General features: G+C 31.4%; 2 protein-coding genes across 3 annotated transcripts; both read left to right on the top strand.

The window, feature by feature from the left end:
• Positions 1–1,162: 1,162 nt before the first annotated feature.
• On the top strand, positions 1,163–9,441 carry LOC139520005 (uncharacterized). Of its 2 annotated transcripts, XM_071312369.1 has the most exons (5): positions 1,163–1,281; positions 3,006–3,138; positions 4,774–4,881; positions 8,002–8,185; positions 8,829–9,441. In XM_071312369.1, exons 2-5 carry the CDS (start codon positions 3,059–3,061, stop codon positions 9,135–9,137), a joined length of 681 nt encoding a protein of 226 aa, XP_071168470.1. In that variant the 5' UTR covers positions 1,163–1,281; positions 3,006–3,058; the 3' UTR covers positions 9,138–9,441. The 2 variants fall into 2 exon arrangements, with proteins under 2 accessions (XP_071168470.1, XP_071168469.1); XM_071312368.1 differs by lacking the exon at positions 1,163–1,281 and having other exon boundaries at positions 2,958–3,138.
• Positions 9,442–9,451: 10 nt separating this feature from the next.
• LOC139520006 (uncharacterized) lies at positions 9,452–24,965 on the top strand. Its single transcript, XM_071312370.1, has 10 exons — positions 9,452–9,897; positions 10,431–10,533; positions 11,348–11,448; positions 14,979–15,076; positions 15,352–15,537; positions 17,059–17,143; positions 17,763–17,823; positions 19,556–19,707; positions 21,601–21,720; positions 23,402–24,965. The coding sequence occupies exons 4-8, from the start codon at positions 15,065–15,067 to the stop codon at positions 19,587–19,589; spliced, it is 378 nt and encodes a 125-aa protein (XP_071168471.1). The 5' UTR covers positions 9,452–9,897; positions 10,431–10,533; positions 11,348–11,448; positions 14,979–15,064; the 3' UTR covers positions 19,590–19,707; positions 21,601–21,720; positions 23,402–24,965.
• The last annotated feature ends 1,757 nt before the right edge of the window (positions 24,966–26,722 follow it).

The raw sequence follows: 26,722 nt of genomic DNA, 5'->3' as shown, positions 1-26,722 counted from the left end.
TGTAAGGAAGAACCTGCCTGCCCGACAATGCGCAAGCCGGGGAATGTGAAGCGAGGGTTCTCCACTTAGGTGATGAGACTAGGCGTCTCATCGGCAGCCAGGTAGTGCAAGGGTCTGCCTGGGGGATAGCCCATGTACTTGTGAAGTAGCAGGGGTCTATCAAACTGGCACTGGAATAAATTTGATAAAATTTGTCCCCGAAATGCTTGGGGATGAATGAAATTTTAGAAATGACCAGTGATAAAATTCCATTAAGGTCCAAAAACTCAGATGGAAACAGATGAGTGCCCCCAAGGATTTAGGAGTTTGGATTATTCACCTTCAATAAAGTCATGAGAAAAAACAAAAATAATGAAAATATATGTTACATACTGATTCATAATATAATGTTACTACATGTATTAATAATGATATTTAGTATTTAAAGATTAGAAGTTAATGTTAAAATTTCTTAGCAAAACTGCATACATGTTGGGAAATCAAACATGATAATTTTATAAACAATGGTATCCAGTATTCAATTATGATTTAACAAATATGGCTGCTCATTAAATGACTTGTTATGAAGCCAACGTTTACCGATTGTCGCCTTATAGTAAACAAATAACAAAAAGCATGGGTATTGAGCACGTGTTTAACATGTATAATCAGATAATTGTTTATTTTAATGACAGATTCATGTGTATTGCTATCACCAGATTTTCATGAGGAGGGTCACGCTCAGGTCACTATGCATACGGAAAATATGTCGGTGAATTGCTTCCTGGAAGCAAGCAATTAAATATAAGTAAACTTCTTCTAAATGTGGAAAAATTAAAGAATTTTTCTCAGAAAAAAGTATATGTACATAAGTTGTATAATGAAAACTATCCATTTAGTTTTAATTTGAGGTTTCTTATGACTTTAAAGGTGAAATTTATGAAGATGATTTAAAAATATTTTTTAGATATCAATAGAAATAGGACTTGTTCATAACAAGATAGTAAATCTTGAAAAAATATTTAAGAATTGAATGCTTATTTTTGTACCTTCATTGGGGTGTAAAAGCGTTGACCGAAGTACATTTTGTATGAAGTGCGGTCAACGCTTTACATCTAATGTACATCTAATGTAATTATTTACTGTTGATCTCAATTTAAATAGTATATGATTATTTGTAATTCATAACTTTTTGTGTTCTAGATTTGTAATAGGATTTCTCAGCCTCTTGGTTGAACTGAAAGTGTTTCTTTTTTGATGGTTGGCCACACTCATGAAGACATCAATCAGGTTTTTTTCAAGGTAAATATAATTCCCTCTATTAAGATATTGACAAAATCTTTGCATTTAGTTCATTACATTGTATGTCATGGGTTCAATCAGCCTTTTACACGATATCAAGTTATTAGAACAGTAACTCCTTGGATAATGCTTTTATTTGCATTATGCTAAAAAAAATGAAATGCAACTGCTTATTGTTGAGCCTGCAACTTTTGTCACAGAAAGCTCGACATAGGGAAAGTGATATTGCTGCAGCTACAACACTAGATATTTTAGAAGGTGGAAGACCTGGATGCTTCATACTGTGTATATAGATGCCTCATGTTACAAACTTTTCGTCAGTCACATGTCCAATGGCCTTGTTTTCCTAGGAAAAATTGTCCCAAGACTTGTTTTTCTTATAGTTTTATTATACTAGTATCATAAAATGTATTTAAAATAGATGAAAAAAATGTTAGATAAGATTGGAAAATTTCCTTATTTTTTTCCAATTAAAATGAAGAACATTTCCTTTATAACCTACCGGTAATTAAAACATGAATATTGAGTTCCCATTGCTTATAACATTTTCCTTTTATAATAAAAGACGTGGACATTTTTACCTAGGAATACTAATGACATAGACATGATTTCCTAGGAAAATTAGTCTGGGGACATTTAAAAAATTGATACACAACTCTTTAACAATATTACAACATATTACATTTATATTCACCTTTTAAAATTAAGGGCATGGACATTTTAACCTAGAACTATTAATGACATGGACATGATTTCCTAGGAAAATTATTTAACAAATTGATACACAACTTTTTCGTTTTGTCTTTAGCAATATTAAAACATATTACATTCATATTCACCTTTTAAAATTAAGGGCATGGACATTTTAACTTAGGACTGTTAATGACATGGACATGATTTCCTAGGAAAATTAGTCTGGGGACATGAATTTTATCAAAAATATAACTATGCAACTCTTAAACATTACTAAAACATAACATTTAAATTTCCACATGTTTAAATGTAATTGAATTTATTATATGATTTTAAAGGACATGATTACCTAGGAAAATTAGTCTGGGGACATATATTACTAACATCGGACTAAATATACTAGTAAATTATGTAACCATGGACTTTTTATACTAGTAATGTTTGTCCGCCCAGACATATTTTACCAGGACAAATTTATCACTTACAGTTACAGTTGAGTTTTTGTGTTTTGGTCTGTTTTCTTATACTGTATGCAATAGGTCTACTATATTTGGTGTATGGAAATATTTTATGATCTATGTCAGTAACGCAGGCTTTATTTGACCTTGACCTCATTTTCATGGTTCATTGCTCAGTGTTAAGTTTTTGATTTTTGGTCTGTTTTCTTAAACTATAAGCAATAGGTCAACTATATTTGTTGTATGGAAGAATTGTTAGCTATACATGCCTGCCTGGCATGGTTCATCTGACATTGTATTCATTTTCATGGTTCATTGGTCTATGTTTAGTTTTCTTGGTTAAGTCTATGTGACAGTTGTAGCTTTATATTTAAGACTATCAACATAATATCAATGATAGGTAAAGAAGCTGAGACAGTTCAGCGTGTGCACTCTTGTGTTTACTTTGAATGAGTTAATTCTTTCATGTAATCATACAATTAAATGAAATTCATCATTTTATAATACAACGGCTTTCTTACATTACATATCTTTATTTATTTCATACATAATTTTAACAAACATTTTTTTCAGATTTTCAGTATGGTTGAATAAACATGCAGCTTTTACACTACCAAGACTAATGCATGCGTTTGAAAACTGCTTCCAACCAAAACCCCAAGCAATTGAAACCAATAATGTTTATGATGTTACAAATTGGATTAAGGTACAGAAGTCATTGTGACAGTTTGCTACTCAAAAACAAAATTGATGGATCAGACCCTCAATTAAAATCCTATTTCATTCAAGAATATCATATTTGATTTGTAAACTGGATCACATACTCACAAGCTTAACATGAAAATCCTTTTGACTTTTATTCAATTTGTGAGTTTGTGAGAAAAAAATAGTTTAAATCTATGAGATCTTCTTATATAAAATGCATGTGACATGTTACATTATTATATCAGTATAATATATATACACATTGTACATATGTATGGATTCAGTCTGTTTATTAACAAGCTTTAGTCAATTAAAATAATAACTACATGTATATGTAATGGACATATCTTTGTGTCCTGGGACTCAAAGGATTAAGTTGTCTTACAAAAGCAATACAAAAATGTAGGCAACCATGGGGCATAGCAAGACACACAATGAATAATGATGTCAATGTAGTTCTTTTTAAAAGGACTTGCTACAATTCCCTTTCTTTTATTTATTTATAGGTGTAATACCACCATTGATTTTTCCCTATTAGTCTTTGTTAAATTGGCACTTTCAAAAAAATTGTATAGTATTTACCTTTATTTCAACCAAAGAAATACTTTGCATGTATAAAGTTTAATCCTTTCCAGTGATACAGTGAAAATTTCACACTACATTTCATTGCATATAAGAAAGTAACCAGCACCGGAAGTAAACAACCCAATTCTTACACTGTTATTTACTGGTTACCTGCTTTGGTAACTATGTAACCTTAACGCTCCAAAATATTTTATAAGACCATCAAATAAAAAAAGAATGCTGCTTTCAGACATCCAACATACATATTTACGACTCAGAAAAATTTAAGTGCACTGAAATGCAGGGTTAATTTTCTACAACTGTCAAATTCAAGGGAATATTTTTTTAGGCCTACTTTCGTATGCAACCGGATGTGACGTACCATGATTTGGTGGTATTACACCTATATCTTATAATTTGTTTGTTTACGTACTGAGAAGTGCCATGATACTTATTGCCCTTTGAGAAAGGCATTATTCAGCAGGTGTCAATATACATGTTATTTCACACTCTTAGTTATAACTGGAATGATGTCAGACCCCTAACTTTAAGGGAAGGGAAAAATTAGAAAGGGACACGTCGGAAGTCTGTCCTAGTCATATAACTTAGGCAGCAATGATAGGAGATATATAGTCAATACTGCCAACATACTTACCTTGTAAAACAGCCTATTATTGATAATTATTAACCAACTAACTACATTATGTATAGAAATGCCCATGTTTTATAAAAGGAAAATTTCGACAACTGGTCATTATGAATGAAGAATTAGCTACAGACATGCATTAGAAAATCACAGCTATGCATTATTAACATGAATGGAACATTGATTGAATCAAAATGTCGCTTAAATCAGTGGCAACTTTTTTTTTTTTTAACTTAATATCATATAAAGGAAGTTTAAATGATGTTCAGTGTTTTGTAAGGTCCAATGACTTGTAATGGAAATCTGTGATTTTGTAATGCACATTAGTCTCAGGTCCAATACAGCTAACTTTGAATCTAAAACAGGGCCAATGCAGAAACAGCTTAATAACACAGTAATATTTAACACTGTTTTCTTCTATTTCAGGATTTTATCAATCCAATCAGTGACCATTCCCAACCCCACACTTTTAAATGTGTCCTTGGAGATGATTGAAAATCAAAATTCTTGTACAAGAAATGGGCAAATGATAAAGTAAGTGATGTTATACTGTATTAAGGTTTTCCATGGTATAGGCCTGCTGACTGCCTAAAAGGGGGCCAAGCTAGCTTCGGTCATGCTTCAGTGATTCCCTATAAAATCAACCAAATTTTTTCCAGGTAAGGGCCCCCCCTCTAACTTGTCTCTGATAATGAATAAGTAAAAGAAAACAACAGTGCAAAGCTTGAAGCGGATAATGTACCATTACACAAACATGTTTTCATTATTTATGTTATAAATAAAACTCTATGGAAACATTTTGTCTTAGCAGAGAGTTTTTACAGTCAGTAGCTTTTTTACAAATAATAATATAATTGATGCAATTTGACAGTGAAATACCACACTTGCAAGTATAAAAAAGAAGATGTGGTATGATTGCCAATGAGACAACTGTCCACAAAGAGACCAAAATGAATTTTTTAATTTAAATTTTGCAATTGTTTGATTTATCAACTGTTTATTACTTAGGTTTGGCATGAGTGTAATGGTTCTGAAAGAAATATACTGAAGGCTATTCCAAACACATGTCCATCAACTGATCAGAATCTTAATAAAGGGGAGATAACTTTACTTTATCTACATAAACCAACATAATAAGCATTATGTTCTAAATTCACTGTGTTCAAATGAACATAAAGTATTTATGTGCTAAATCTCTCTAGGTTTTTGTAAAGCATACATATCTGAGCACATTCAGATATGTACCTTTATATGATAAAGTCATAATAGAAAACTAAATACATATTTAGGTATTGTTAGGCGCAATGACCATCTCGACGCACAAAGAAAGCAAACTTGACATTAAGTACATATTATATACCAAGATTTTGAGATACTGACAAACGCTTCTGTAAACTTTCTAATACATAGCCATCTTTAGCTTGGTCTGATTTCCACCAACCATGCATTTTAAATAACCTATCTTAAATATTGTTTTGAGCGGCAGCTGTACGTATAGCATTACCTGATCTAAAACTATGTAGACCAAAATCTTTAGAGTTACAACCAATCTCTGATAATGCACATTTAATCAATTCTCTCGCTCTGGTATATGACAAACTATAGTTTTTCTTCCTAAGAACAAAAGTCTGTGATTTTTTCAAGAATGACAAAGGTCTAAAAATATCATATCAGAAGATAAGTGAATATTTGCTTCTCTTAAATAGCAGTCTAATATTGTACATGGACATTGTGGAGTCTCAAGCTTTGATATCAATACATGTCTTGTCTGTTTTACTTATCTCAATAAAAATGTTTATATATTGATTACAAACTGTAATGTGCTTTGTTTTTATACTACAAAGGTCTTGATACCTTAAAAATACGGTATAAGATAGTGCACACATTTTTAATAGGCGTAAATCTGTAAGAGAACGACCAACTGATATGTACTTTAAATAATTTGATCATAATATCAAAAGTAAGTGGACTCTTTTTCTCTATAGGTCTGTTCAATTTTCTTCTTGATGCTTCTACGGTCAATCAAACCATTTCAGAATCACATGGATTAGCTACCCCAGCAAGATTATGTGCCCATTTAATTCCATAAAAAGTGGATTCTATAACGCTATAATGATTATCTGATTGCATTAAATTTTGTAAATATAGACCTGCATATAAATCTTGACAGGGTAAAACACATTTAATTTCAGAGTATTTTCCAGTCCATTTAACGAATCTCTGAAAATATCCAGCATATTTTTCTACTGTAGATTTTGCACGAGCATCAAGTACACCTTGCCATAATTTAAGTAACATTTCCAATAGCTGGTGAAAAGGAAATTATTTTTCCACATAATTTAGCTAATAACCTAATTTTAACTTTAAAAGCTTTTCGACAGAATTACATCAATCAAATTTATAAAATTTTCTTTTTTAATTAACGGCAACTCCATCAAAGAACTTTTCAAATTTCAAGTGAAACCAAGCCTAACTAAAGTTTGAACAGGTGTCCATAAAACACTTGTCCTTGTTAGAAACAAAACCTGACAATGTCAAATCGTTTTTGACCATCACAGATTCTTTACTGCTCTGCAATCAGCTGCCTGAATACGCTTCTCATCCTCAGAGTCACTAGCAACTTCATCATTCAAATACTTGTCGACAGTTTTCCACCCACCTTCAGATTTATCCGCTCTACGAATCAGCTTATTCCTTTTCTTCAAAGATTCCCCGATTCCTTCAGCACTTTGACGGCCTTCTCATATCTCTGGTGCTCTATACAGTCTACAGCAATATCAATATTGTCCAACATATCAGAATTTAAGTCAAACTGAACTTTGTTACCCTTGAACTGGAAGGAACTCTCAGATTTCTGTACCTTTCGTGCAAGATCATGTGTGGTATCTGCAAAATTTCTCTCCATTCGTGTCAACTTTCTGGTAAAATAGGTTTTCATCAATGACAACAAATCAGCATTTGTAATTTCATCAGAATCAGCTTGACACGGCAGCTCTACACTTTCCATATCAGGTAGGTTATCAGGCTCGATATCAGACATAACGAAATTAAACTTCAATACAAAAGAAACGTACGACAATGATCACTACCCAAACCTTGATAGTTAAATCTCAAAAGCGTTGACCGAAGTACATGTGCGCACGGTCAACGCTTTTACAACCCTATAAAGTTACAAAAAAAAGCATTCAATACTTATAATTACATATTTACCTATAGGATCATGAAAACACGCCTTCTATCAAGTTTTTATTTCATTTACCTGTGCACTTTATTGTGGGACCTCGTGTCATCATGAATGAAAAGTTGCATTGTGTAATGCAATTGATTAAGGAATATCACGAGATCGGTAGTTAGCCAATCAGAATAAGGTATTATAATGAAATATACATCTAATGTAATTATTATATAATGACTCCCAAAAATGGTTTACAACCATTTTGAAAACACAATAGAATAAATTACATACTTCAAAAATCATACGCGAACAGCACATAAATATATTTAAAAACTGTGTATCTGCTTAAAAATGACATTTTGATCTGATGTCACAGCAATTCAAGACTGGATATTTTTTAAAGAAAATGTTGATAGGTGCTTTATTTCTATTGAATTTTGATTGAGACCTCCTTCTATCCCTTAATTCTGTGACAATAGTTGGTCTCTTTTTCAGTTTACTACCCAGTGCTTTGATGATATTGGATCAACATACCAAGTATCATTAAGTTCTGTATCCAGTCCCAGAGATAGAACAATGTCTTTGAAATCAATAACACCATCCATCAACAGTGCGTTCAGTGGACTAGTATCGTCTAATTCCACACCTGTTTACAGTAATATTGTAGGTATACTTAAAGTTATCATAGCTTTTCACCATTTTACAAAGAGATTATGGCTTAACAGTACATTTGAATTCTAATATCATTATTATTAATATATTTTTATGCAAATCTTAGCAAACAAGGCAAATTAATTAAGTTTGGATTACTAATACCCCGAAAATAAAATTAAATGAATACTACATCATGATTTATGAGAAAAAAAATTGAAGTATGGGAAATTAGATTAAATGTTATTTTGAGAATAACTGATGTCAAGATATAAACTTCTATATTACGGTATAAACACATGCAGTTGTCTTACAAGCATCAACCTTTCTAAATACATATAGTGTAATGATATGATATTTCACATTTCTAATTCGCTAATTCTATTTTAGACTTAAGGTATATGTAGAGCATGCTCTCAGTGCCAGTACCAGAGTACAAAACTCGAAACACCAAATCCATCTGGAATTTGTCAGAAAATTGTTTTTTTATTTGCTTTTTCTTTAATTTTAGAAAGACACAGTTTAAAAAAAAAATTAACATTAATTGTATGACCTACAATTTTTGATAATAGTAATACATGGTTTAATACTCGTATATTACTTTTTCCTCATATATAAGTGTTCTATGTTACCTGTGTTATATGTTTTACTTCAGTGGAGCCATCCTGGTGACGTATCCCAATCAATTGTACAAACCTCAGCTTTCAAACCAAAAACTTCTGAATCAATAAAGACAACCAGCTCTTTCAATCATAGATATAACCCAGACAATTTTGAAAATGATTTCAAAAGAGGTGATGGTAGAAAAGCGAGTATTGAACATGACAATAAAATAGACAACTTTGAAACAAGCGTCAAAATAGATGATGTTACAAAAATAGAATGTGTCGAAAAGGATTATGGAATAGATGAGGTTAAAATTAATGACAATGAAAGTGATGTAAATGATAAAAACACACAATGATGAAATGACAATGAAAGTGATGTAAATGATAAAAACACACAATGATGAAATGACAATGAAAGTGATGTAAATGATAAAAACACACAATGATGAAATGACAATGAAAGTGATGTAAATGATAAAAACACACAATGATGAAATGACAATGAAAGTGATGTAAATGATAAAAACACACAATGATGAAATGACAATGAAAGTGATGTAAATGATAAAAACACACAATGATAAAAAGGGAGAGAAAGCAGATGACGTTGAAAATGACATCAATGAAGATGACGTTGAAAATGGATCATACAGATTCAGATCATTCGATTGTCTGAAATTGCTCAAACTAATGACCAACCTAGATCCTGTAAAAACTGTGATAAAAAATGTTGTACATGAGGAACCTGGCCAACCATGACATATTAAAACTGTACCACTTGTACCATATTTAGATTCAGATCAAAGTGAAAATTTTGGGAACATAAAAACTGCCAGTCCAAAACTTATTAAGCCAATTGCCCATAAACTTAAAGCAGAACCGTCTGTAAGGTTAATCTCCTCGTGTAGCAATACAAGTTCAAAGGTGAAGAAAACAGCTGTACTACCTGTATCAGGTCCAGTTCTGGATATAGTTGTTATTTTACAAAGACTAGTGGAATTCAGTCAACCATTATGTCAGTCATTTGTGCAGAGTGTGTGGACAGTTGGAACATACCAGATGGCTTCCATTTCTTCTTATGAAATGAAGAGGAAATTACTTGAAACAAATATAAAGGTACAGTGATTCATATAGATATCTATGAATAGTTTAGATGCCAACCATTCATCTTTTTTTGTTGGGATAGGGAGGGAGGGATGGTCAAATTTTCTTTAAAATAAAAAATTGTTTGGTTCAAAATTTCTAGTAAAAAGATATTTATTCCAGAAGGAAATTGAATAAAAGGTTAGGTCTTATTCCTGTATAACAATAAAAAAAAATTGACTTTGAGTATGAAGATTTGTTTGTTCATTAAAAAAAACTGTCCCTGCGCAAAAGATAAATAGTGTCTTAAAACACAAGATATATTAAAAGATAAATGTTTGGTATTTGATGAAGATTTTTTTTTATCTTAAATAATATGAACTTCGCTAGTTATTTATTTTCAATTTTCAATTATATTTATTGATAGCAAATTGTTGTCCTAAAATAGGTTGATTAGATACTTTTAACAATCATTTTTCTTCTCTTTTGTTTTTGAAATCGATAACATTATTTTCCATCAAATACTTTTGCTTTAAAACATGTATGGATTAATATTTATTTTGTAGATGATGAATAACATTCTTCACTTGTATGCAAATAACATTTTATGTTTTGACTTGTGTGGAACGAACTACAAATAGTGAGACAAGGAAGTTGACTGGTTCCTTGGTGAGTATCTTTACTCTTCATCTACCAGTTTATTAAAAGCCAATAGAAATAAGGAGGGAAAAATACTTGTAAAGCATGTCATTACAAACTATCATTAAACATTCATAACCTCAACATTTTTTTTTCCATCTTGCATTTTGTTAGCTCTAAAGTTTATAATATCAAGCTTTGACTAAAGTCGCTATTAAACCTATTTGAGCTATATGACAGTATTCTAGAGTCTTTTGATGTAGTATATCATATTATTCTGGTATCACCTAAGTTGAACAAAGGTATACAGAAAAACATACATTGTACATTTTTTGAGGAAGCACACACATGAGTTATTACTATATTACAACCTTATCAGAAGCAGTACAGCCGACAGGTTACCATCAGAGAGAATCCAGTTTGTCATTTATGATTCTAATAAATTGGCTCAATTCAGTGATTGTCAATAAAGCCGGATCCAGTGATTTATTAATATTTTTTATATACCAAAAGTGGGGCTATATGGCATCCATCTTGTTTGTCTATTTGCCCATACCAAACTTTAAATTATGAGTAGGGGATGCTTAGTGTGCATTCTTGTTCATTGTTATAGAGTAAAATTCTTTATTTCTGAAAAGAGTAAATAAAACAAAAGGAAATATAGTGGAATTGAGTATGATACAATATATTGCTTAAAATTAATATTTTTACTCTTTTCACTCACAAGTTTAAAAATGAAAACTATTTTTTGCTTGGATTTCTGTAATTCAGAACTTAAGCGTTTTAGGACAAATTGAATACAGGAATATTTGTATATTTTTTTAATTGAATGTTTACTTTGTAGATGTGTACTAGGATTAATAATGTGTTCATGCTGTTGGAATGTATAGATGTCTATTATAAAAGATTAGGAAACATTTTTAAAGTGTCAACAGAAAAGTACAGGTATATTGTAATTTAAGGCTTTGTATAACCCTGTTTCACAACAACAGAAAAGCACAGGTAAATTGTAATTTAAAGCTTTGTATAACCCTGTTTCACAGAAACAGAAAAGCACAGGTATGTTGTAATTTAAGGCTTTGTATAACCCTGTTTCACAGCAACAGAAAAGTACAGGTAAATTGTAATTTAAGGCTTTGTATAACTCTGTTTCACAGCAACAGAAAAGCACAGGTATATTGTAATTTAAGGCTCTGTATAACCCTGTTCCACAGCAACAGAAAAGCACAGGTAAATTGTAATTTAAGGCTTTGTATAACCCTGTTTCACAGAAACAGAAAAGTACAGGTATATTATAAGTTATCTACGTTCATATCCGTAGATATGGGTATTTTAACACCCTGAAGTACCCCAGTACACCTTGAGGCGTAGCCGAAGGGTGTACAGGGTACTGAAGGGTGTTATAGCGAACCCTATGATAGTTTTCCATAGATTCACCTGCAAGCTACCTGTCGATTTAAACTTTTGGCAGTTCTATTGTCCCATCTAACAAATACAACAGGTATTGTTCTCTGTATAGTTCATTCACCAAGACCTTTAAATTTCTTCTAGGAGAAATATATCACTCATTGATTAATTTACCTGACCAAAAAATTATCTGTTTTTTTATTGAAATACTTCTATAAACTCACATAAACTGTATGCAATATTGTATTTATTCAATATACTATTAATATATTTTCAATCTGTTCAATATAAAATCTGATTTAATAATAAAAAGTATATTTTAGACACATTTTTTAGTATTTTCCAAAGAATTTGCATGTTTTTGTTGTTGTTAATTTATAGACTATGTTTATGAAGACCTTAATTTAAAAATAATAATATTCAAATTTTTATTTATCAAACACACAAAAATATTTATTGAATATTTGATCAGAAATCAACTTTTAATTTTTAAATCATTATTAATATTGAACACATTAAAAACAAGTTTTTGGTTTTGAAAAAATACAACACCACATGCAGTTTTGTGAGTCCTTTCTTAGTATTGGTATAAGTATTTTTTCATCATTGACAGTTCAATTTTTTGTTCAGGTAAATTAATCAATGAGTGATATATTTCTCCTAGAAGAAATTTAAAGGTCCTGGTGAATAAACTACACAGAGAACAATACCTGTTGTATTTGTTAGATGGGACAATAGAACTGCCAAAAGTTTAAATCGACAGGTAACTTGCAGGTGAATCTATGGAAAACTATCATAGGGTTCGCTATAAAATACCCATATCTACGGATATGAACGTAGATAACGAATTTATCCCTGGTCTTAGTCCGAATCGGCCGAGTTTTATGGAAATTAGGGTACAAAGTGTAACGTGAAAACAACGTGTTTTTCATAATCTAAAAAAGTTTTATTGAAATTTGGAAATTTTACATCTTTTTTACGAGGTGTAGGGTACTACCTTTGGTAGAACCCTGCAGGTAGTCAAATATAAGACGTTTTTAATACAGAGACAGAGAAACTGGAATGAGTCAAATTTGGCGCTCAATGTTGTGAGAGTTACGTCATAGATGGTGTGACGTCAACATGGGTCATTTGCATAGCTAGTTCTATAGTCCCATTCCTTCAAAATGTGGCAGTCAAGTGATGCATTTAATGAAATGAGTGTAAATGATCGGCATAATAGAACAAAAGGCGTTAATGAATTAAATATTTAATTACAAACATCATGGATAATCTACAGAATTCAATTTTTCACAACGAGCAATCATGGAACTAAGGAAAACTTGCGTGAAGTTCCCGCGGGGTAATGGTTAGCAACGTCCGGAGATATGGGTTAGCAACACCCAGGGGCTATGGGTTTTGTAACGACGTGCTTTAACCAATCAAATTCCTAGATATATACTAAGCCGGGGATAATGTAATTTAAGGCTTTGTATAACTCTGTTTCACAGAAACAGAAAAGTACAGGTATATTGTAATTTAAGGCTTTGTATAACTCTTTCACAGAAACAGAAAAGTACAGGTATATTGTAATTTAAGGCTTTGTATAACTCTGTTTCACAGCAACAGAAAAGCACAGGTATATTGTAATTTAAGGCTTTGTATAACCCTGTTTCACAGAAACAGAAAAGTACAGGTATATTGTAATTTAAGGCTTTGTATAACTCTGTTTCACAGCAACAGAAAAGCACAGGTATATTGTAATTTAAGGCTTTGTATAACCCTGTTTCACAGAAACAGAAAAGTACAGGTATATTGTAATTTAAGGCTTTGTATAACTCTGTTTCACAGCAACAGAAAAGCACAGGTATATTGTAATTTAAGGCTTTGTATAACCCTGTTTCACAGCAACAGAAAAGTACAGGTATATTGTAATCTAAGGCTTTGTATAACCCTGTTTCACAGCAACAGAAAAGCACAGGTAAATTGTAATTTAAGGCTTTGTATAACCCTGTTTCACAGCAACAGAAAAGCACAGGTATATTGAATTTAAGGCTTTGTATAACCCTGTTTCATAGCAACAGAAAAGCACAGGTAAATTGTAATTTAAGGCTTTGTATAACCCTGTTTCACACTTTCACAGAAACAGAAAAGCACAGGTATGTTGTAATTTAAGGCTTTGTATAACCCTGTTTCACAGCAACAGAAAAGTACAGGTATATTTTAATTTAAGGCTTTGTATAACTCTGTTTCACAGCAACGGAAAAGCACAGGTATATTGTAATTTAAGGCTCTATATAACCCTGTTTCACAGCAACAGAAAAGTACAGGTTTATTGTAATCTAAGGCTTTGTATAACCCTGTTTCACAGCAACAGAAAAGCACAGGTAAATTGTAATTTAAGGCTTTGTATAACCCTGTTTCACAGAAACAGAAAAGCACAGGTATGTTGTAATTTAAGGCTTTGTATAACCCTGTTTCACAGCAACAGAAAAGTACAGGTATATTGTAATTTAAGGCTTTGTATAACTCTGTTTCACAGCAACAGAAAAGCACAGGTATATTGTAATTTAAGGCTCTGTATAACCCTGTTTCACAGCAACAGAAAAGCACAGGTATATTGTAATTTAAGGCTTTGTATAACCCTGTTTCACAGCAACAGAAAAGCACAGGTATATTGTAATTTCAGGCTTTGTATAACCCTGTTTCACAGCAACAGAAAAGCACAGGTATATTGTAATTTCAGGCTTTGTATAACCCTGTTTCACAGCAACAGAAAAGCACAGGTATATTGTAGTTTAAGGCTCTGTATAACCCTGTTTCACAGCAACAGAAAAGTGCAGGTATATTGTAATCTAGATCAATTTTTCACTGCGTTATCCAATAAGGGGGAAATATTAATTTTCCAGGAGAAAAATTACTTGTTAGGAAAACCTAATTAAAGATTTTTTGAAAATCTAAATGAGACTGGAGATAGATCACAAAACTATTCATTGAAATCTCAGCAGATTAAGATTTACAACTACATGTATATCTTAAAGTTATTTAATGAATTATGAAATTTTTTCTACTTTCCCATATTTATACAGATAGTGATGATTGGAAGGAGCAGACGTCCCAGAATCCATCAGATTTCTGTCATATATCACATGTAGTTGGTGTATTGTGTCGAATTATGGCATACAGGGTAATTATCTTAGAAAGGTTTAAACATTGTAAACATATCATTGACAGACAAAAGCAAGGTCATTAAAGAATTAATGTGTTCCTTTATTCAAAAGGCTGGTTAAAACAAGGTAAATAATCATGTATTTATATCATTTGGTATCTGGTGGTGAGTTGTTTCATAGGAAATCATACCATTTTTTTTTATTATATTTAATCAAATCCTCTAAGAATGAAAAATATATCATTTTTCTTGGAAAGTCAACAAATTATCCTGGTATTATTTGTTTATTATAGATCAATTTATTTGTGAATGATGCAGTGACTGTATTACTATCCCTGAAGAGACTATTGGTACCAGTAGAAGTATGTCTATTACCATTAACACAGTTCCTACAGTCTTACATTAACTCATTACAAGAGTGGTTATACAGAAGCTGTTACAGAAGAGTCATGGAATTTCTCTGGATTTTTATAGTCCGGGTAAGTCAAACATAAAAAACCACAGACATTTAGTTCACTCAATGGCATAATAATAAACATTATTGTTTAGGCTCCAGCCAAAGCACAGATCTGGCTCTGCTCTTTTGTTGGGTAGTTGTCTCTTTGACACAACCACCGTTTCTATTTGCTATTCTTTTATGTATTAGCCTTTCTCAAAAAGAGGACAATGTTGAAATGAATAAGAAAGTATTAAATCATTTTCTCTTGGTTTGTCTTTAGAAATGGGAAAGAGAAGATTTTTTTTCTATACAATGTACAAAAATCATGCAGTATTTAGTAATGGGGAGTCCATCTGTGAGTTATTTTCTTCGTCTGTCTATTCACTTGTCTGTTCAACTTTTGAATATCAGCAACTTCCCCTACATTGAAAATTTCTCAGAATGTTCACCATAAACATTTTGCATTGCATTGCTATTTTTTTTCTTTTTTTTATCCAAATTATTTTGGGGGTATTCATAAGCAAACTCGTGGACCTTGCAAAGGGTACCATTTTAAGCTCACATTAAGCTTGATTTTATCCGATTGCTTAGCAACACCTTGTCAAAACATAATAGTTCCTAAACATTACGAGTTTTCTTGAAACTTTGTCAATTTTAGATTATGAATTCTTAGATATAGGAAGATGTGGTGTGAGTGCTAATGAGACAACTCTCCATCCAAATAACAATTTATAAAAGTGAACCATAATAGGTCAATGTACGGCCTTCAACACAGAGCTTTGGTTCACAATGAACAACAAGCTATAAAGGGACCCAAAATTATTGGTGTAAAACCATTCAAACTGGGAAAACCAAAGGTCTTGTTTAGATAAATTGTTCAAAAGTTTTCCTTATTAAAAATCCAATTTAAGTATGACACTTTTTCTGTTATAAATAATCAATAAAAACTTGGGTTCTTACTTTTATCTACTGATATAATATAAAAAAAGAAGATATGGTATGATTGACAATGAGACAACTGTCCACAAGAGACCAAAATGACACAGAAATTAACAACTATAGGTCATCATACGGCCTTCAACAATAAGCAAAGCCCATACCGCATAGTTAGCTATAAAAGGCCCTAAAATGACAATGTAAAACAATTCAAGCGAGAAAACTAATGGCCTTATTTATGTACAAAAAATGAACAAAAAACAAAAATGTAACACATTAACAAATGACAACCACTTAATTACTGGCTCCTGACTTGGGACAGGCACATACATACATAATGCAGCGGGGTTAAACATGTTAGTGGGATCCCAACCTCCCCCTAACCTGGGACATTGGTATAACAGTACAACATAAGAACGAATTATAAAAATCTGTTGAAAAAGGCTTAACTCATCAGATGGACAAAAATTCAAGTGGATATGACCGTGTACTTGTACATCCCAACAACAAAAAGAAACTAGGAACAGATCTGAGAGTACTTGCAGTTATCTGACAGCTAGTTCAAAGCCACTAACTAATAATAAAAGGTCTTTTTGTTAGTCATATATTGTCTTTTTTATTCTAGAATTTTGAAAAACAAGTGTTTGAGGTACTTAAAGGAGATCATGGTTCTGTAGAATATGCTCAGCTCTTGATACAATGCCTTTACGGTATGTTAAAACCAATAAAAATGGTAAAAGGGTATCTTCTTTTATTTTTTATTTGCATTTTATGAAGAAAAAAAATTGAAGAATATGGGAAAACATAGACTAAACATTCTAATGCAGAGGTAAACAGAATTTGCTAACTATTGAATGTAAAGGAATGGTTTTGATCATTGTTAGATACATGAAAATGAGGATTTTGTTTTTATGCTCAACCTAGGGGTATTATGTTTTACGATCAGTTGGTCTGTTTGTTTGTTCATTTGTTCGTTTGTTTGTTTGTTTGTTTGTTTGTCCGTCTGTCTTGCTTCAGGTTAAATGTTTTCAGTCAAGGTAGTTTTTGATGAAGTTGATGTCCAATCAACTTGAAACTTTGTACCTTACACATGTTCCCTACTAAATTATCTATAATTTTAATGCCAAAATAAATTTTTTACCCCAATATATATCTATTGAAATATAAAAATGTATGTTTAAGATATTTTTGCTAACTGTCAAATTTTAATTGCATTTGATCAGAGTGAAAATTGAAAATTTACTTTTATTGAAAATGTGATTACTAATTTGTCATCTTGTTATATTAATTTAAATCCAATTAAAATTGTTCAGATATTTGTTTTTCCAGCATCTTATGAAGTTTATGACAGAAGAGAACCATCAGGGTATTGCTACTCTTACATGAAGCTGTAAGTTTATCTATTTGGCTGATTATCTCCCCTTGAATTTTGAAAATCAGGGAAGGGAACCATCATCAGGTCATCACAACTTCTTTCTGTAGCTTTAAGTTTATCTATTTGGCTGATTATCTCCTCTTTTTTCTTAATTTCTTAATCAAGGAATAGAAAAATCAGGGTATCTATACTATCAAACGAGAAGATCTCACTTTGTGTGAAGCTTCTCTTCCTCCCACAATAAATTAATCATCATACTCTATGTCCTATAGGTACCCATGCATAGTCGCATTTGTCATCCATTCTTATGAGTATTCAGTTTGGGTTATTTTGTGAGAAAAAAGAAAATAAAGGCGTCCGGACACTGTTTCCAACATCTGACTGACTTTTAAGACAGACATGACTACCGGTTTTAACACTGAGAACCAATTGTATGATAGATAATAAAAATGAAAAATAAATAAGCCAATCAGAGCGTGATATCGTGGTATTTAGATCTTAAGAACCACTACTATTAAACCTTGGTTTCACTTACACATAATTTTCATAAGTACTTGGACGGATACAGGACAATTATTTCGCCATTATCTGCATGTATACTATGATTTATATACTACTATAGTATAAAGGGACTTTTTATATAATATAGCAGTGATCGCTATGGAGAAGAAACTTAGAATTAATAGTTAATAGAAAATTAAATACACTTTAATATTTATAATATAGATACGTATGTTCTTAGTATACAGAGACTCGAAAATAATGGACTTTAACAGAAAACAAAATAATCACGGACTTTGAAAAAGAGAGAGAGAGCTTAAAAATATTGTCCTGTCTCCATGTGACTTTTGATATCATTTCTTAAATTCTCCAGACATAAAATCTTTTACAAAAAATCAACCTAAAATAGTTAACATACTTTCAACCAAGCTTAAAATGCCTGCGATTTCCCTTTTAAGTCAAACATGACTTCCTGTTTTAAACATGGACAAAAATTTCATAAGAGTACTCAGGGACAGGACAATAATCGCTTTGATGGAGACTCTCTATATAAAATAGCAGTGATCGCCTAGGAGTCGAGAAGAAATTTAAAATTGATAGTTAATAGCAAATACACTTTATTTATAGTAAACGTACGTTCATAGTGTACAGAAACGTGAAAATGATAGAATTTAACAGAAAAAAAAAATAATAACGAATGTTGGAAACAAGAGAGAGGGCTGTTTTCTAGTACTTGTGAATTTTGATACCTTTTTCCAAAATTCTCCAGACATGCAATCTTTTACTGAAATTCTCCAGACTCAAAATCTTTTACAAAAAATCTACCTACAACAGTTTATATTACTTTCAACCAAGCTCTAATTCCCGTGATTTCGCGGGTGTGTTCTAGTCATTAATGATTTTTACAGGAGTTATAGGAACTTTTTGCTTAATTTGGCTGTACTTTCATGTAAGCAAAGACCTTATGAATGATTTATAAGTAACATTTCAATATCATTTAGTGTTTTCCTAACATAGCTAGAAAATAGTACTGGTCGATGTCAAGGCACATCAACCAATGAGATCTTATTATTGCGATACTTAACTAGTCTTAACCATAATATGCAATAAAAAAATGCCTGCAATAATTTCTGAAATTAATGTAACTCAAAAGATTTGTTTGTTCCTATGTCGATTGAATATAAACACAGAAACCTCTGCACCTTTGAAATTATGCATCTCATATTTTATTTTTAAATATTTTCAGGTTTCCCAGAGCAAAGCAAACACTTCTGAAGTGAAGTTATGTTTTTATTAGTGTTGTTAAATCATACAGTTTTTTAGGTTTCAGCAGATCAGAGTTTGTCAAGTGGATAATGGAAAACCATAACTTGATTAAACCACTGAGTTCACAATTAGGTAAGTCAAACAGTGGTCTCAGATTTTCTCCCTCATCTATATTTTGTTGGTTGTGGTATATAAATTATTACCGTATATAAGATTTTTCATGTGTTGGCTTTTTTTCACGATATGATGGCAGGTTAAATTTTCACTGCGTACAAATTTCACTGAATAGGAAAATACATGAGAAAAAATAACTATTGAATTGTTAAAGTTGTAATCAACATAAACTTACTTTTATAAATCAAATGAAACTTCAAATAAAAAAAAATTATGAATACGTTTTTAATTTAAGGAATAACTGTCATATTTTTTTCTGTCTATGAAGAAATAACTTCAAAAATGTGGTGTACACTGAATAACCTGCACTCAATATCCATGCTTCTTTTTTGATTGTTTACTATAAGGTGACAATCTGTACACTTCAGCCTCAAAACACGACAATTAATTAGCTGCCATATTTTCAAATCAACAGATCGTGAGAATTTTTTTTTGACGATTATACTTTATATGGATCCTTAAAAAATGATAAAATCATGCACAGAATACTAAATTTATGATATATAAATGCATTGGTTCAAGAATTGGATAAACACTATTTTTCACTAGTCACTCCTTTCATAAGACTTTAACGAACAGTTGATCAATATCAAACAAATGAGTACCACAAATGAAAAAACACTTTCAAGGAAATTAAAATTTCCACATTGGAGTATAATAAAGTTGAAGGTTTTGAACATTACAGACACAAGGTATACTAATATATGTGTAAATGTCTTCTTTTTTTTTTACATTACATGCAAAACGTTAGGGTGATGACAATAATCAATGGAACGCCATTAAAAACATTTTTAACCAGTCAATGATTGCTGTGTTGACATTATGAAATCAGATGTTTTTATGAAGTATACATACATATTCTTGTGATCTCTCAAACAACACAAAAGACACAATAATTAAAAAGATATAGGAAGATGTGGTATGAGTGCCAATGAGACAACTCTCCATCCAAATAACAATTTATAAAAATAAACCATTATAGGTCAATGTATGGCCTTCAACACGGAGCCTTGGCTCACACCGAACAACAAGCTATAAAGGGCCCCAAAATTACTAGTGTAAAACCATTCAAACGGGAAAACCAACGGTCTAATCTATATAAAAAAACGAGAAACACGTATAGATTAGATAAACAAACGACAACTACTGTACATCAGATTAATAGTCTTTCAAACAGCCATAAATGATAGGATATGCAAGGAAATATATGTGGAGTCATATTTTGGCATTTCTTTAGATGCCAGGAGTAAAGTGAAAAAAAATGATATACAGTATTATATACTTAGAAGAAAATACATGTAAATTGTATGTGGAATACTATCAATGGCAATTGTGCTGTATCAACCATCCATGTTGAAGGAGATATGGTATGATTGCCAAAGAGACAGCTATCGATCAGAGTTCAAATGAAGTGAATGTAAACAATCAAAGACCACTGTACAGCCTTCAAGTTTACTGAGATCAACAATGCTTCCTTCTTTTGAAAAAAAAAACAATTTAAAAACAAGGTAGACTGAATTTTTATGTTTACCATTGATTGTGAGTGAGCATAGAAAAGCACATTTTCTACCAGATTGAAAGTTTAAACAAAACTCCTGTAGATAGTGATAAAGGATATAAAAGGTCGAAAGTACAAAAAATCCTCAGATATTATTTGTGATATTTTCTACAATATCAAATATCGATCTTATTTTGTAACTTTTCTATAGAGACACTTATAATCTTTTAAAATGGGGTATGGTTAATAAACTTCAAAGTTTCATACACTTGTAAGTCTCTCTCAACTTATAGAAGTTTAGGAATAATTGAATGATGGACAGAAACTAAGTTTTTTTTTATTATCTATTTTAGTTCCAGGTTTGCCTACAGATTATATTCTTATAACTAAAGAAATAGCAGCATTAATGGGCAGGAGATTTTTGGAAAGTAACCTGATAGTAGATGCAGAAATTTATGATAAACATGATCAAGGTATATCCCATGGTTCTTTTCATCCTAGAAAATGCTTGCAACAAATTGATGACCTACACTCACCCCCTGCATATATCATCTTTTCAATCGGAATCCCGTCTGTCATACCTCCTATAGAGTGAGTCTCAAAATGTTTGTTCTTTGTCTTAGTCAACACCCCTGGGAAAACCTACTGTTTTAAAATTAAAAAAAACCCTGTTTTGAATATGATTGAAATATTTGCAACTTGACATTAAAGACAAATCCCTCTATTGTTTTTGCGCATATACAAGCGCAACAGTACTATGCCGTCAGCGGTTTATGACGTCGCGGTTTCCGCGAACCTGAAACGTTAATGAGAGTTATTCCTCTGACCCGATGGAGAGAGTGACAATCGTTTGATAGGTAGATTTGCCGAGAAGAAAATGAAAATTGTTTTTATATAATAGACATGTTCCAGAATTAAATATACACATTAATTATGTGAATTTAGTGTAGCTGAAACACACAACAAAACAGCAAATAACAAAATATATGAATAAAAAGAAAGTCAACTATACAGCAATCTAACAACAAAAAACACACAAAACTAGCTGTCAAGAACCGAAACAAAATCTGGATACTCAACAAAAAGTTGAGCCAATTAAATTATAATATAATACTAATTTCCATAATTTGCTACGTGTATGGACTTATCTGTTCTTTAGAGTCAATCTCTTTGGTAGGTTTATAATTGTATTTATATTTCCACAAGTCATTAAGAAAGTATGAAAATCATCAATCATGTCATCAAAATTCAATGTATCTATAGCAAAAGGTACATTTCGTACATATATACCTATATATGGATATGGTAAATTGCACATACATATTTTGAATGTGTACGGCGATTACATTTTTACACGAATATAATATTTAGATTTCTGATAAACACCAACAAAACAGTAACCATGGACGCAAACGTGTAAAATAAAGTCCATCTATCATCATCTAGAGAAGTTAACATATACGCTTCTAACATAATGATTGTAAGTTTTTGTATTTGACAACTCCGAGTCTGATCCATGTTCTGCCAAATCATTTGAGAATATGGATAAAATAATTTGTATTAACAACTAGGTTAACAGAACAAACAAGTTTTATGGGATACCAACTTTAAAAAAAATATTACACTGCTATTGACTAGAAGTCCTGATTTCTTAATTCCATAAAAAAAGATGGCGTTTTAAATCGAAAACGAGGTCGGTGACCCCAATTTTTTATTTTCTATTTTGAAGCTTTTACCTAACCTAAAGTAAAAATAAAATATAAAGAAGATATTATTGGTAGATCTGAATAGAAGGATTTGTGAAATCATTTGTCTTTAAACAAACTATTCTCAATCAGTGATAAATATCATATTGTTTCTGTGGAAAACAGTATATGTATAAACTATGATAAGTTAAAATGATCTACTTTTAAATGTAAAAACAAATATTTAGTGAATAATCTATAAACTGAATATATTTTCATTATTGTAAACTTTTCTTAAGCAGATATGATTGCAAGAATTCCCTTTTCCAAAAAAATAGTTTATATCATGTGCTATATAGTCTTTCTGCCTTAAAGATTTTCTTTTACTAATTGAATTTTGGTCAATAGCAAACTAGAAGACTTTCTTGTTACAGCATACACTATATACTTTAAGTCTATATATTTGTAGATAATAGACTGGACCTGGATACAAGCCTTGATGCAACAAATTATCCTCAATTGAGCATCATGGAAAATGAACAAAATAACAGAAAGGGAGATAACTCATCAACTAATAGTGATGCAACACCAAGTGATACATATCCAAAACTCAATATCGGGTACATGGCAAAACTTTAGTGTCACCTGTGCAGCTACCACGACAGGCAAACAGAAGCTTTAATAAACCAGTCTTTCAATTATCCTGTGATACACCAATGTCTTTCAGTACTTTATTCACCAAGAGTGATGGCCCTATTTTTTCGAAAATTGTGATGATCATTTTTACTACATTGCTACCATGACAACTCTCCACAATGCAGAAAACCATGAACCTCCATCAGAGTTAGATATTTAAGTGGACAAATGTTTCCAAAGTCATGTTTCAAATGTTTCTAAAGTCATGTTTCTTCCAATTATTTACTGCATATTATTTATAGTCGTAGAAAGTTTTATTCTGGCGTCTTAGTTTCTATTTTATTTACTAATGACGATTTGTATTTGTAAATTACTGGAAGAATTAAATATATGTGATTATATGTTACCTTTGGAAACTATGACATCTAAAGTATCTTGAAAAATTGTTTAAATTCTGTTTTTTATGATATATCAATTGCCAACAAACACCAATGGGCGAAGGTCACCTGACCTTACTAGGAACTCTTCAGATTTTATCGTGAGTGTATTCGTAATCAAAGCTCTCGACAATATTTTAAGAAAACACACGATACATTATTAATAGTGTATATGACCTTTGTTTTTCCTGTTTCAAATTTATATTCTGCAAAGATTCAAGATTTTTTTTTGGTTCTTAAATACTAATAATCAAGATTAAGAAATGAAAAGACAAAAATTTTAAAATTCAATAAAACAGATCTATGGAAACTGTGAATGGCAAAATTTCAAACTTTGGTTGCCCATTTCGACCAGCTGAAGCCGGCTCGGCAGTACGAGTAAGTTCTCTTTTGAAAACGAAAAAAAACAACACTAAAAGATTAAGATCTTTTAAGTAAGTATATATTAATTTTTGGAATTTAATTTCTTTTCATATTGTTGATCAAAAATATTTCACCGAATAAGGTCCAAAAATGAAGGTAAAGATAGAATTTTAGTGTCAGTTTAAAATTTTAGATGTTCAGGACGTATTAATGTTGAAAATATGCCACACACTGCTATATTTTGACCTTTGATAAAATAGTACTATTAGAACTAGGCAAAGCCGCAAAGCAGCTTGTGCCTTATACAAACAGTCAATTTCTTAAATTGTGGTTGAACTAATTAATGTTTAACAATGATTAGTGCTCTTGTAAAAACTGTGCTTTATATGTTTATTTAAAATCATGTTCTCTTGTGACATTTAAACAAGTGTGCTTTAACTGTTGTGTAAAATAACTTATTGATTTAGTGCTTTAGTATAAACATTATAAGAAACATTCAACATAGGGACTATTGTTTGAAATTTTATATTGTTCTGTTATTGTAACTTGTTATTACATATCTTAAAATATATATGATGAATAAAAATTTGAAAACCCCTTATCTTCTATTATTATCAAGTCAAAATGGCAGGTGTCTGCAGGTATGGAATCAGTTCTTTTTACAAAAAAAGGAAGATATGCAGTTTCAACACACAAAAAACATTGGGTACGCCAAAAAAAATTGATAAAAAATCCCCAGTTATGAGACCCAAACTGTTGTGGCTTGACAACTCTGTCACATGTCTGTAGAAGTGCATATACATTTTCCTTTCTGGGATGTTATTTTTCAAGAAACTTCCTAGTAAAAGTGTTACAGTTTTAGCTGCAAAGATCCAAGTTCCTATGGCAAATTGCATTGTCTATATTTACAGAATTGCAACCTATAGTTTCTAAAAAACAAGAAAATTGACCAATGAACCATGAAAATGAGGTCAAGGTCAGATGAACCATGCCAGGCAGACATGTACAGCTTACATTCCTTCTTTGCAACAAATATATATAATAGACCAAAGCACAAAAACTATACACTGAGCAATGAGCCATAAAAATGAGGTCAAGGTCAAATAAAACCTGTGATACTGACATGTACATCATAAAATATTTCCATACACCAAATTGACCAAATATAGTTGACCTATTGCATATACAGTAGTAGTATAAGAAAAAACTCAAAAACTCAAAAACTTAAAGGAGTAGGTCCAAAATTATAGCAGTTTTACAACATCATTAAAATGAAACCTGTTAGTTATTTATTGGAAAGTAGAATGCTTCTGCTATATAAATATGGGCTATTTTTGACAATTCAATGCACATTTCTTGTGAACTAGCATCATTGAGTCATGTTAAATTACTGAAATTTTCACAGTTTTAGCATTTTAGTTGAATTTTAGACGGTTTCTGTCTTAAATGATAGTGGCCACATTTGTGTTCATTCTTAATATTGAAATGTAAGTTGTATTTGATGATAATACATAACATGTATAAAGGTTGAGGATGAGCACGGATGCTATAAAAAAGAAGATGTGGTATGATTGCCAATGAGACAACTATCCACAAAAGACCAAAAATGACACAGACATTAACAACTATAGGTCACCGTACGGCCTTCAACAATGAGCAAAGCCCATACCGCATAGTCAGCTATAATAGGCCCCGATAAGATAATGTAAAACAATTCAAACGAGAAAACTAACGACCTTATTTATGTAAAAATATGAACGAAAAACAAATATGTAACACATAAACATACGACAACCACTGAATTACAGGCTCCTGACTTGGGACAGGCACATACATAAATAATGTGGCGGGGTTTAACATGTTAGCGGGATCCCAACCCTGCGTCCACTTTCATTTTTGACAAAAAACATCTGAAAAGTGATAATTTTTATAGATTTTTCATATTTCAGCTAGAATCAGAGCGCTTTTAATGATTTTAAAAATCAGTTGAGATCTTTCACTTAAACTAATTGAATCAATTGAAATGGTTTCTTTTTAAGTGTTTAAAAAATGTGCAAAATCTATGTCAGATGAACCTGAAATTGAGGCCAAAATCAGCACTTACCAGACCTACCTTTTGACCACTGAAACATGAAAATGAGGTCAAGGTCAAATGACACCTGCCAGCCAGCTAGACATATACACCTTGCAATCATTCCATGCACCAAATATGATAGAACTTAGTCACTATAATAATTGCATAAAGTATAAGAAAAACCGACCAAAACACAAAAATTTAACTATAACCTCTGAACCAAGAAAATTAGGTCAAGTTCAGATGACACCTGCCAGTTGGACATGTACACCTTACAATC

The sequence above is a fragment of the Mytilus edulis genome, chromosome 4 (assembly GCF_963676685.1).
Source record: "Mytilus edulis chromosome 4, xbMytEdul2.2, whole genome shotgun sequence".
NCBI classification, from domain to species: Eukaryota; Metazoa; Mollusca; class Bivalvia; order Mytilida; family Mytilidae; genus Mytilus; species Mytilus edulis.
This window is presented reverse-complemented; position numbering and strand designations above follow the sequence as displayed.

Excerpts from the sequence above, each read along its gene's own strand:
- LOC139520006 (XM_071312370.1), top strand. Across the intron at positions 17,144-17,762 it reads CTTGATACAATGCCTTTACG|CATCTTATGAAGTTTATGAC; the intron begins GTATGTTAAAAC and ends TTGTTTTTCCAG. Across the intron at positions 17,824-19,555 it reads TGCTACTCTTACATGAAGCT|GTTTCCCAGAGCAAAGCAAA; the intron begins GTAAGTTTATCT and ends AAATATTTTCAG.
- LOC139520005 (XM_071312369.1), top strand. The coding sequence starts at position 3,059 with ATGCGTTTGAAAACTGCTTCCAACCAAAACCCCAAGCAATTGAAACCA. Across the intron at positions 3,139-4,773 it reads ATGTTACAAATTGGATTAAG|GATTTTATCAATCCAATCAG; the intron begins GTACAGAAGTCA and ends CTTCTATTTCAG. Across the intron at positions 8,186-8,828 it reads CACCTGTTTACAGTAATATT|TGGAGCCATCCTGGTGACGT; the intron begins GTAGGTATACTT and ends GTTTTACTTCAG.